Source organism: Lactuca virosa, chromosome 5 (assembly GCF_052849685.1).
Source record: "Lactuca virosa cultivar CGN04683 chromosome 5, Lactuca_virosa_CGN04683_v6, whole genome shotgun sequence".
NCBI classification, from domain to species: Eukaryota; Viridiplantae; Streptophyta; class Magnoliopsida; order Asterales; family Asteraceae; genus Lactuca; species Lactuca virosa.
The window spans coordinates 300,245,603-300,259,450 of NC_136430.1; the positions used below are offsets into that span (position 1 = coordinate 300,245,603).

The 13,848-nt window shown below is 37.7% G+C and overlaps 1 protein-coding gene across 1 annotated transcript; it reads left to right on the forward strand.

Annotated features, from left to right (window-relative positions):
- The first annotated feature begins 301 nt into the window (after window positions 1-301).
- Window positions 302-1,235, forward strand: LOC145116600 (thioredoxin H1-like). The gene is made up of 3 exons (XM_079052932.1): window positions 302-502; window positions 592-714; window positions 809-1,235. Exons 1-3 carry the CDS (start codon window positions 410-412, stop codon window positions 944-946), a joined length of 354 nt encoding a protein of 117 aa, XP_078909058.1. The 5' UTR covers window positions 302-409; the 3' UTR covers window positions 947-1,235.
- The last annotated feature ends 12,613 nt before the right edge of the window (window positions 1,236-13,848 follow it).

The window sequence follows — 13,848 nt, forward strand, 5'->3', positions numbered from 1 at the left end:
ATTAACAATTTAAAATATAAGCACGATTTTAAGAAGGGAGAAAGAAGTAAGGTTGGTGGCATAACTAATAAGTCTAAAACCATAACGTGGAAGAAGATAAATGGAAAGAAGATTTTTTATTATTATTATTTTTAAATAATAAAAAATGTGGATTATCCAAATTGCAAGGTAAACATGATATTAATTAACGGCCCTACAATATTCAATATCTATGGCCACGCAAGTGTAGGTCTACATCACCTCTCTCAAAATATCTATCATCCCAAAACCGAGATGCCTTGCTTTTGTGCTTATAAATAGTGATTCGATGTTGCACAATTTCATCCATACTCAAAGCTAAAGTACTCATTTGCATACTAATTAAACAACTTCGAATCAGGTTTACTTGAGAGACAGACTTAGGGCGAAGATGGCGACTTGGGAAGAAGGAGCGTTGATTAGCTGCCACACCGTCGAGTTATGGCAACAACTCTTTGAAAACCACAAACAAATTAAAAAATTGGTAACTCTAATCTCTCTGTCATATTCTTGTTTATCGAAAGTTGTTATCGTTTTCACATACCCTTAACATTTGTATGGACTTGTTGACAGTTGGTTGTGGATTTCACAGCCTCATGGTGTGGTCCATGCCGTATGATGGCACCGATCTTTGCTGAATTAGCTAAAAAGTTTACCGATGTTATCTTCGTTAAGATCGATGTGGATGAACTAAAAGTAAGATTACTTGTATCTTCTTCTTCATATTTAGATTATTGCAGGGTGTTATTATTTTCAGCGCTTAGAAATAACAAGTTGGTATAACAAACAGAGCATTGCTGAGGATTTCTCAGTGGAGGCAATGCCAACATTCATGTTTCTTAAAGATGGAAAAGTAGTGGACAGGATTGTGGGTGCTTCCAAAGATGAACTCCCAAAGAAAATCGAGACTCATAGGGGACCTGCATAAGCGTAGCAAAAATACATATTAATGACTTATTTGTCTCTGCAGTGTCATTCTAAGCATGTTTATGACTTATTTCTATGATGTGAAGAAGACCAATAAATATTAAAAGATATGTTTTATATGTACAATATTAACTGCCATAAGTTATATATTGTGGAAAAGAACATTAAATAATTGGTAATTGTAGTTTAAGGAGGGTTGGTTACCGTGTTTTGCTACGGATATGATTTAGTAATAATATTTGTAACGTAGATGTGAGAGATAAGTTAATAGTTATACTTTTTTTCATTCATTTAATTATCATTGTACAACGAATGAGATGACAAACGGACAACAAGCCACGCCGCTAAGCATTTTTATATGGTAAAACTAATTCTTTTAAAGACTACGTCCATAGATCCACCGCATCCGACGCGAGGAAACCAAACGTATCAAATGCAAATGATATGAATACGTGTTGATTTTTCATGCACGATTTTTCATGTTTGGTGACTTTGCCTGTAGCAGCTTTTAAAGCAGTATGTCCCGCCGTGAAACTCCGGTCCTTAAGCCGACGAGAGGGGATACCCCTGTAAGATCCACACATGCGTGTTTTCCTCCGACCTATCCAAAAATCAAAATGACAGCCGATCTAGAAATTTACAGGTGCCTCTTTCTTGGTGGAAACCCCGGTACGCTTAAATATGTCAAACAAAACATCTCTAACCACATCGTGCCTTTATTATTATTATTATTAATTTTCTCACTTTTGATGCAGGTTTTGTATTCTATTTGTGTGTTTTCATGGGTTGTTTCTTACATTTCCGGTGAAACCAAAATCTAGAGTGATAATACATTTCAACCATATATAATCTTGTACCTACAAGATTTTTTTTTTACTTTCAAATAATAATTAGGATTTTAATTATTAATTCTTCCAGTTGAGTAGAATAACAAGATTGCTCATTTTTAGAACATTTTTTATTAAACCCGTGTGTTTAGTTTTTTTTCACCTGAATAAATACGTTATAGGTTTAAAATGTGATGATTATTTATATAATTACTTTTAATTAGAAAAAGTTATAGTATTATTGAACTGTGAATTGACTGTATTAAGCTGTGAATTAATTATTTTAAATTGTGAATTGGTTGTATTAAGATGTGATTTTTTTTATGAATTTTGTGTTTGCTTCTGAAGTATTAAAAGAAAGACGCATTATAGAAAAATATGATTTTCTCTAATTTTGATTAAAGTATGTAAAATTTAAACTGCGGATATTGTATAAATAAACTAAAAAACACTATGTTGCAGATCTAAATGTATAAATATAAGTTTTAAGTTGAGAATATGGTTATAAATGTATAAATTTTATGTATTAAACTGTGCATTTATTATATTTAGTTGTGAACTTTGTGTACTAAACTATGAATTGACTGTATTAACCTGTGAATTGACGGTATTAAACTGTAAATTGACTATATTAAACTGTGAATTAATTATATTAAACTATGATTTTTCTATGAATATGTTTGTTTCTGAAACATGAGATGAAAGAAACGTTATACACATATCTACTTTTATCTAATTTTGACATAGAGCATGTAAATTTTAAATTGTGAATATTTGAGTAAATAAACTTTGAAAGAAGCACTAAGATATAGATCTGAATGTATAAATGTAAGTTTTAAGTTGAAAATGGTTGTGAATATATAATTTTTGTGTATTAAACAATAAACTTATTATATTAAGCTGTGAATTTTGTGTACTAAACTATGAATTTACTATATTATCTTGTGAATTAACTGTATTTAGCTGTGAATTTTTTATGAATTTTGTGTTAAAATATGAATGATTTATGTATGAATGTTTGTATTAATTTTCTTGTGAATATATTTAATTTTTGTATTGTATAAATATGTAAAAATGTATTAGCTTTTATAATTATTTTTCATTAAGCTCTAAATTAGTAAACTAATTGGTTTATTAAATTATCAATATAATATTTAAGCTGTGAATCCATGATTTTATGTACATATATGATTTGGAAGGAATGATGGTTGCAACAATGACATAAGTGGTTGATGGCACGAGGTAGTTGGTAGTGGTGATGATGATAAAGTTTAAGTTTGACTTCTTTGAATATGTGAATTAGTTTATAATGGATTGTATTAAGTTGTGAATTTATGTATTAAACTTTGAATGCACTGTATTAAGTTGTGTATTTTATATAAATTTTATGTGAAAATATAAATAAATGTATGCATGAAAATAATAGATTGTGAATTAGTGAATTAATATGTTTTATTAAACTGTGAATATGATATTTTTGAACTATAAATATATCTTATAAATGATAGATTTTTTAAAGAGGTCTACAATTTAGATGAAAGAAATTGAATTAGTCAATGCATAATTCTATTTTGTATTAAATTTTATATATTTGGCACTAAAAATGAAAATGTATGTGTTTAAAAGCATTACTAGAGAAATTTTAGTTATAATATTTTTTGTTTAAACTGTGAATACAACTAGAAAAATGTCACTGAATTTTTTGTTAGTCTGACGGTGGTCTGGTTACGGTCCAATGTTGGTCCGACGACGGTCCGACGATAATTGGAAACTAATTGTAAATTAGGTAATGAAAAAGTTTACTTAATATAATATTAATGTTTGATTTCTCCGAAATGCTGAAACGTCCCAAAAATATGATTCAAAAATTTCTTTTTTTAAATTAAGTAAAATAGTATTCCAACATTATCCATACATCCCAAAGAAAACAAGTGTATCAAATATCATAAAATCAGAGTGAAATATCAAGTGTGGAATCCATGTGGTGTGTGCGATGCAGTCATCCCAAGCTCTTACCCTTGGAACTGGAAGTACCTGAAACATAAATTGGAAACCGTAAACACAAAGCGTAGTGAGTTCCCCAAGATAACACATACCAACATACATAGCATATAGCGGGCCCCACCCAATGAGAATAATGGGCCCCGCCCTAACTTGCATAACGGGCCCTGACCAAAGAGTATAACGGACCCCACCCTAACTCGCTTAACGGGCCCCGCCCAAATACAAATCATATAGCAACTAATAGCATACATGATAATCTTCGGGCCCCGCCCAGAAAGCATACAAGCACATACACATACTAGTGTCACACAGACAATAAGTATTCTAACAGATCATATCATGGATCGGCATTGATGCCTTCGACCCGCTATACATGGTGAGGAAACTCACCTCGAATGCTGAATCTCACAAAAGATCACAAGCTGCTGTCCTGACGACGCCCCGAGCTATCAGTACAAAATAACACCCAATTAACACTTGGGTTCTAAACTATATCCAATAATCCATATTTGGGGTAAAATGACAATTTTACCCCTGACCTAATTTGATCCAAGACCAAGGTCCAAATCCACAAACCAAAAGGCCCAAAACTAATTGTTCCTTCAAGGCCCACTTATGACCCAATTTTCCAAATTGGGCCCAAACCCCCGATATGGGCCTTACCCTAAAGCCCACTAATTTTTCTTAGCCCAAAAGCTTGATTTTCGATGGCCCAAAAAGACCCACAACAATAAGGTCCAAATAAATGGCCCAACCGAGGCCCAAAAGATGCAAAGCCCAAACAGACCGAGTACGCGGGGCATACTCAGCTGTACACTAAGCATACTTGCTGCATGGCTTGTACGCTGCGCGTACTGAGTTGTACGCCCAACTTACTCCTGCATTAAGCCAACTTCTCCATTAAGCTCTTAATGCTTAAGTTCCACGGTCCAAAACACAGATTTGAGTCCCAAAGAGTATCTAGAACCATAAAGTCACTGACTTGGTGACTTTGCATGCTCAAATGAACACAAACTCGAAATATGACATTCTATTTCCATGAAATGAACTCAGACTCATGCATGGGTGAGATCCAACCCAAAAGATGCTAACTTTATGACTTAGAAACCTCAAAAATGTCAAGAGGGGCAACTCATAACTTCTGGTGTTGCATCAAGCCACCAAAACTCACTCATGGGACCAAAAGTTAACCATAACGTAACATCCCGATTTCCAGGAGTTGATTTTAGGGATTTTATTGCAAATAAGGAAGCCTACTCGACGAGTTGGAGGCCCCAAATAGTCGTGTAGAGAGTAGCTAACTCGCATGATTTATGAGGTCTACTCGACGAGTTGGTGGACCCTAAATCGACGAGTAGGAGCTGAATGAGGAAACCCTAATTTTTAGGGTTTGTACCCTATTTAAAGAACTTATGGGACGTTTCTAGCCTCCCTCATCATCATATCAGCCAGAGGAAACCCTAGATCAAGTCCTAAACCCCCATTGTGTGTGTTGAGAGCTTTAAAGGTGTTGTTTGTTGATTTTAGAAGGGAAACTTGAAGAGTGAGGAGCTTGGATTAAGAAGGAGGAAGTGCATCTGTCATCTACTTCGTTTTGGCAACTAACCTGAGGTATAAAGCTAATACCTTGACCCTCCCTTACTTAGATATTATTCTATGAACATTTAGGGTCATTTTTGGGGTTTAATGGAGCCACTCTTGGGTTTGAGCTTGTCACAAGGACATGGTCTCAGATCTGGACTCCTCTAGGTCCCAGATTCATAAATCTATCAGCTTTATTTTGTATTGGCCATTCTCCATGCCCTAAACCTCACTCTAGACTTGGTTTTTGATGTTTAAGCCTCTTAAGACCTTGCATGCACGTAAAGTTTGCAACTTTACGTGGTAAATATGCCTTAGGAAGCTAGATCTACAATTTGGAGCAATGGAATAGCTTAAAAACGTCTGAATGAGAAATGGACTGAAGGGACTCGACGAGCTGCATGGTCAACTCGACGAGTCAGATGAAGATTGGCCGTTTATGGTTTCTGCATGGACTCGGCGGGTCAGTAAACTGACTCGACGAGTTATTTAGGGCTTTCCCGACATTTTGACACCGCATGGACTCGACGAGTTGTCTGGAAACTCGGCGAGTCAATTAGGGTTTTCACAGTTTCTCGAGTTCTGGAAGAACTCGACGAGTCAGTAAGCTACACTCGACGAGTTGATTCAACATGGACTGTTGACCTTGACCGTTGACTTTGACTTTGACCAAGGGTTGACCAGTTGGACTTTTGAGGGTATTTTAGTAAATTGGAAGTTTATGGAAGTGGATTTGGTCCTATAGTGGATATAGGTGGTGGAGTTCGTGGCCGTGATTCGGGAGCTTGATCTTATCACTACAGTTCGACATTATGAGGTGAGTTTTCCTCACTATACTCAAGGGTCGAAGGCACCAAGGCCGGCCCTTTTGAATTGTTAACTTGCTTTGTTATTAGTGAGATCGGTTAGATTGGTATCCTGGTAGATAGGATGTTGCTATGATTAGAGATCTGTAGATCGGTTTGACTGTCTGTAGACTGTTATGCGATTACCTATTATATGTGCACATGTTTGATTGGTAGTTAAGGGTATTCCATCCTGTGGATGATTGGACCCTATTATGTTGTCTCTGTAGACTGTTATATGATTATCTGATATAGGTGCACATGTTTGATTGGTAGTGAGAATATTCCATCCCGAGGATGATTGGACTCATAGTATGTTGACATTCCAACCCGATGGTTGAGGGCATGAGGTATTCCAACCCGATGGTTGAGGGCCGGGGGGTATTCCAACCTGATGGTTGATTGGACCCATAGTATATTGACATTCCAACTCGATGGTTGAGGGCCTGGGGTATTCCAACCCGATGGTTGATTGGACCCATAGTATGTTGGCATTCCAACCCGATGGTTGAGGGTCGGGGGTATTCCATCCCGATGTTTGATTGGACCCATAGTATGATGTTTGTGATTATATGTATATTGTTGTGTGTATGGGTATTTTGGGGGAACTCACTAAGACTCGGGCTTATAGTTTTGGATTTTGTTTCAGGTACTTCAGAGGATCGCGAGAAGGCGAAGGCGTGATCGTGCACCTCCTCATATTTTTATGATCTTGATTTCTGGGATACTCTGATGTCTAAACTATTTTAAAAACACTTTGTAATAACTTAATGGTTTTGAATGGTTGGAAAAGTTTTAAATTGGCTTGATTTTTATGGGTGTTACACATAACCAAGCTAGAAATAGATCTAAGTTATAACACAACAAGTTCAGAGCTTTATACCTCAAATGAGTGCCAAAAGATGATGATGTTCTGGATCTACAAGCTCTCATTCTTACAATGAATCTTCAAGATGATCTCCTTTCTTTAAAAGCACCATAATACACCCAAAATGACCTTCTAAGCTCAAGAACACTCAATAATGGAGTTAGGGTTTCGAGGAGGCTGATTAGGCACTAAAGGGAAGCTGGTAGAAATGATCCTTGGGACATAATGTTCTTTAACTATTGCTCAAACCCTAAATATTAGGGTTTGGTCTGGACACGTATGTTGCGCGTACGTGCATGGCATCCGCGATCCTCATTCTCTAGTACGTCCTGCGTACATGGGGTGGTACGCCCCGCGTACGACACACCCTAAGCCCAAAATGAAAAAGGTCCAAAATCAAAATAATTAAATAACCAAATTTAAATAAATACCTTAGAAATATCGGGCATTACAATTCTTCCCCACTTGAATCAGACTTCGTCTTCAAACTCCGCTGCACCGAACAACTCTGGATAGTGCTCCCTCATCTCGTCCTTGGGCTCCCAAGTCCATTCTGACCCCTTGCGGTGCAGCCACTGCACCTTCACTAGCTCTACAACCTTGTTCCTCAAGGTCTTCGTCTTCCTATCCAAAATTGCCACTGGCCTCTCAATATAATTCAGGCGGTCATCGACCTGAAATTCCTCCAATGGAACAACTGCAGACTCATCCACCAAACACTTCTGCTGCTGAGAGACATGAAACGTGCTATGAATCTGACTGAGCTTGGTTGGAAGATCTAGACGATACACAAACCAGCCCACCCGAACCAAAACCCTGAAGGGACCAATATACCTAGGGCCCAACTTGCCCCGCTTCTTGAATCGGATGACACCTTTCAAGGTGACACCTTCAGGAGAACCATATCTCCCACCTGACACTCCAAATCTGACCGACTCCTGTCAACATAACTCTTCTACTGACTCTGAGCTGTCTGGAGCCAGCTCCGAACTTGCTGAATCAGCTCAGTGGTATTGAGTACCACCTCGATACTCCTCATAACCCGCTGAGTGACCTCTCCCCAAAAAATTAGGGTCCTGTATTTCCTCCCGTAGAGCATCTCAAAAGGAGGTCGATCGATGCTAGCGTGGTAACTGTTGTTATATGAAAATTCTGCTAACGGAAGATACGTATCCCAAATCCCACCAAAATCCAACGCGTACGCACGCAACATATACTCAAGAGTCTGGATAGTCTGTTTATTCTGACCATCGATCTGCGGATGAAAAGTTGTACTGAAAAGAAGACGAGTACCCAACTCGTCATGGAATCTCTTCCAGAACCTTGAGGTGAACCGAACATCCCTATCAGAAAACCACTGATATCGGCACCCCATGACATGCCACCACCTATCTGATATAAATCTCGACCAACTTCTCTACATAAATACTCTCCTAAATCAGAATGAAATGCGTGCTCTTGGTCAACCGATCCACGATGACCCATATCGAATCCAATCTGTGCGCAGTACAAGGAAGCTTTATGATAAAATCCATGGTGATGTCTTCCCATTTCCATACGGGAATCTCCAACGGATGCTTCTTGTTGTGAGGTCGCTGATGCCCGGCCTTGACTTTCCTACAAGTCAAGCACCGCTCCACGTACCAAGCTACATCCCGCTTCATGCAGGGCCACCAATAATCAGGACGAAGATCCCTATACATCTTCTTCACCCCAGGATGAATGGAGAACCTCGACTTGTGAGCCTCCTCCATTAGGACTTGGCGTACCCCGCCCAAATAAGGAACCCAAACCCGCCGATGCAGGGTCAACAATCCACAACTATCATAATCGAAGGAAGCCATCTGGCCCATTATACGCTCACTCTTCCGATGCTCTTCCTTCATAGCCTTGACCCGAGCCTCATGAATCCGCTCCAACAATGGAGTAATCACGGTCATCCTCAAGCATATATCTCTGAACGGAGCCGCGACCGCTTTGCAGCTGAGAGCATCGGCCACCACATTAGCCTTCCCTAGGTGGTAAAGGATCTCACAATCATAATCCTTCACCACATCCAACCATCGACGCTACCTTATATTCAGATTTGGCCGATCCATCAAGTACCTCATGCTCTTGTGATCCGTGTAGATGGTACACCGAACCCCATAGAGGTAATGTTGCCAAATCTTGAGGGAAAACACCAACTCCAAATCATGCGCCGGATAATTCGCCTCATGAGGCTTCAGCTACCTTGAAGCGTAAGCAATCACGGGACCCACTGCATCAACACTGCCAACCTGTGATCGAAGCATCACAATAAACCACAACACCCTCCGACAGGGTTAGAATCGACGCCTCACACAACTGCTGTCTAAGAGTCTCAAGAGTTGTTTGCTGCTCAGGCCCCCATCAAAATGTCACCGACTTCTTGGTTAGTTGGGTGAAGGGAACATCGATCTTGGATAAATCCTGAATGAATCTCCGATAATAACCAGCCAAACCAAGAAAGCTCCAAATCTCAGATGGAGACCTCGGAACCTCCCATTGCATCACGACCTCGACCTTGGCCGGATCGACCAGAATACCCTTCTGGTTGACAAGGTGCCCCAGAAACTGTTGGGTTATGAGCATTCTAACACTCCTATGGTGTACATGCAACCCTAAATACCTTGGATCTATGTTTTCTCTATTATACATGCAAATATCAATTTTCCAAGGTATTACCCTAACTAGCATACAATCATATGTACTAGGATAACAAAACTAGATAGAATACATACCTCTTTGTTGTAGCTTGATTCCATGGAGCTTAAGAGCCTAGTGCCCCAAGTGTGACACTTCAAATGGTTCACACAACATCATCAACATTTGGAATAACCATGAGAAGAGATACTTGACTCTTAGAAATCGGCTTGCCCTCTTGTGTATGCACTAGTGCCGATTTCACCAACCAATGGGGTCTTTATATAGTGTGCACATTAGGGTTACACCATGTAACCCATGACTTTACCCATTCCTTATGCTCCATGGGTTTTTAAACTCCATGGAGTATCCATGGGTCACCACATGGGTTAAACCCAACATAAGGAATCATGGATCATAAGCCCACATATATAAGAATGAATGATTTACACAATCAATCCCCATATATTTAATTAGTCTCTTTTGATCACTAAATTACTTCCAAATTAATTCTTGATCAATACTAATTAAATAATATGATTTCATATTAATATATTAGAACTTATAATATATTAATATGTCACAAATATACTCTTCTCACAAAAGGTCTATCCAAATGTCCCGATGCCATGCAACCCAAATGGACCATGCCGGGTCGGGTCAAGTATATACCAATTATAGTTATGGGCTTAGACACTAATCCAACAGTCTCCCACTTGGATAAGTCTAATAACTATTATTGCAAGTATGACTCCAACCTGACCAGCAATCGTAGCTCTTAAAAGCTGCTGTCGAACTCTGAACAAATCACTGACGCATCCATTAGATAAGTGATCATATATTCCTCCATTCTAGATATCATATGGACTGAGACATGGATTATATCATTATCTTTGTCCATTTGTTGTTTCCCGATTTTCGATTTATGACAACTAACTAATTGAACAAATCAAATCAGTCAAGGCTTGGCCAAGCACTTAGGTTTGTCATCACTAAATCATCGAGGGGCCCACAGATATCGCTTTTATCCCTTTAAGGGTAAAAGGAGTGGATAAACTTTGACTCATATGCTTGTACTGACTACTTGTTGAATCATACACAAATGCACGTTTTATAACATCGAGTTACCAATGCATTTTCGTGCAATCAATGTATAACCAACTCATAGTCAACAACTCATATCTCTAGGTTTGAAGAATATAATATATTATCGTCTCATTATTCACTCGTGATAAAATCCATGAAGTGATTCAAATGAGCGTGGGTTGAATCCAATACTCAGAACTTATGAGCACTCATGAATGTTGTAGCAACTTTTGCTATGTCCAACACCTTTAGACATCTCAAGACAACTTCATGACAGTCTTGCCTTAATACCTACTTCTAACGTATTATCGACTGTGGATGGTTTGAATAACTTAGTTATTCGGGAAGTCAAAACATCCAAAGTGAAGCACAAGAATAACACTAATCCTATATGGCCCCAACACTTTGAGTGTAAATAAAACACCTTTTATATAAGCACCATATTGATTACTCATTATTCATTGTATAATGTTTCGATTTATCAACTTAATACTTGAATAAAAGCAATAGTCATGCCATGCTCCAAGCATGCACACTATGTTTGTCTAAACAATAGCTATGCCATACTCCAAGTATGCACACTATGTTTGTCTTATGATCCTTACTTTGTGAAACAGATCAATTAACAATATTTCAATGATGCTCATTTCACAATCCCAATCCTTATTGTAAATGTAAGAATACCAAACTCTTGCCATTTACTATAATCTATTAGATTCTAAACTTATATGCAATGATCCCCTTGCAATGAATATGCACACAAGTCACAAAGACTTGGCAACAGACATTACAAAGTATCCCAATGGAGATCAATTCCATGGAAACGAAGTCTCACATTCAAAGTACATTCCTTTGAACACCCTTCTTGCATTAAGTTCTCTAATCTTACATAGATTCAAAGAATAACTTCCATCTATGGAGATAATTCCATATTCCCATTTTGACTATCACTTCTGAACAAGAGTTGCCTCCTTTCAGAATATGTCAATATGGTCCTATCTCTATACTTCCAATTGTCCATGAGCAACCAATCTTTAGCAAACCTCAGATTGTCCTCGACAATTGCTTAATCATTTTAGTCAAATCCAGCTCTATTCCTTTTCCCTCTTAACGCCCTAGGCATTTGGAAAATTAAGAATGGATAAATATTATAACACATGTAATCGATCCTAAACCGGAAACATATGGGACCCGATTCATGCTATAAAATTTTTTATTTGCCATGTTCTCAAAATTCGAACTATGAAGAGGGATGCCGTAATCATAATCGAATTTTGAGAATGCAACATATATAGAATTTCCTTATGTTGAACCATTCCAACATAACATTCATATATATCCTTGACTAAAGTTGATTAAAATCTCAATCTAAGCTTTTAGAATTGGAATGAAGTATAAATCCTCTCCCTTAATTATAGCAAAACAACTTTTCAAAGCGAATTGAACCTTTTGTTTTCTATAATTAACATTGCTAACTTGCAACACTAACCATAATAATCATGCTCCCACTAGCACAATGATTATTATCTTACTAGCACAACACTTATGCTCCCACTAGCTTTGACATGTACTCAGAAATCAACTGGACTTCTAGAAATCAATACTTTATTGACTTTCTTGCCAAAGTTCAGATTTCTGATACAAGATTTCTTTGATAAGACTTTATCATAATCATACACCTTTCCTTAGATAGCTCACATGTTTGTCTAGAGCTATTGCCATTCTCACTAGTTAGTGTGCCAGTTAACCACACACACTCCACTAACGACATGAGAATGCAAATATCACAATTGCTATCTACTTAAAATATACTTAGTGAAAGCGTTTCCTCACCATCATTTTCATGAATCGGAGAGAAACATTATGACCCTTAGATTTTTTTTTATTGTGTATGTATTCCTATCCAAGTGAATTTGTCAAAAACATAATCACAAGACAGGGTTAGTGATGGGTTTTATACAAACAATCCTATGTGTGCATGCAACCCTAGATTCGGATCTATGTTTTCACTATTAGTTATACAACTTTATGAACACAAAAGAACCCTAGCATGCATCTACTATTTTCGAAATTGACATAGGAGAATAGAATACATACCTTTTGTTGTTATGTAGTAATAACAACTAGTTCCTTGAGTTTCCTTAGCTCTTGAAAGCAAGTACCACAAGTGTAGTACCTCTAATGGCTCACAAACACACTCTGAGTGAGAGGATGAATATGAGAGAGAGGAGGAAGGGTACTAAGCTCCAAAATTCGGCTCTAGTAGGGTTTTCCCAAGGGGTGGTCGAATTCTAGTGCCTTAGGGTGCTATTTATACTTGAGGCTAGCTAGGGTTTCATGGTGGAAACCCTAATCCCTTAGCTTAGGGCCTAAGCAAGTCCATGAACTCCTTTCCTTAAGCCCTTGGACAAAAACTCCTAGATCCTTCTAGGATTTTCGTTCAAGCCTTAATAAAGGTGATCCAATAGCCCAAAGTCTCAACTATCAAATAATTACAAAACAGCCCCTGCACTTTTAATTAATTCCTTTAATCCCAAAATTAATCCCTAATTAATTTCTGATTAAATATTAATTAATAATATGATTCCAAATTAATATATTATTCATATAATATATTAACAAATCATATTTATACCCTAATTTATTATTCTTAACAATAAATCAGCCTCTCTCCTCAACAGTCATCCTGTCTAGTCACCAGTGTGAAAGCAACCCAAAAGGACCATGCTACAACCGGGTCAAGTACATACCAAATATAGTTATGGACTTAGTCACTAATCCAACAGTCTCCCACTTGGATAAGTCTAATAACTATAAATGTAAGCATGACTTCAGGATCCGATTAGCAATCGTAGCTTTCAAAAGCCGCTGTCGAACTCTGATCTTATCAGTAACATGTCCTTTAGATAAGGGATCATATATTCCTCCATTCTAGATATCGTATGAACTGAGACATCGATTTTAATCATACTCTCGGTTCATTTGTTGTTTCCCGATTTCCGATTTTTGACGACCGACTATTTGAACA

Bases quoted from the DNA above. Each gene is read 5' to 3' on its own strand.
- LOC145116600 (XM_079052932.1), top strand. From the start codon at position 410: ATGGCGACTTGGGAAGAAGGAGCGTTGATTAGCTGCCACACCGTCGAG. The intron at 503-591 runs GTAACTCTAATC...ACTTGTTGACAG, and splicing joins ACAAACAAATTAAAAAATTG to TTGGTTGTGGATTTCACAGC. The intron at 715-808 runs GTAAGATTACTT...TATAACAAACAG, and splicing joins TCGATGTGGATGAACTAAAA to AGCATTGCTGAGGATTTCTC.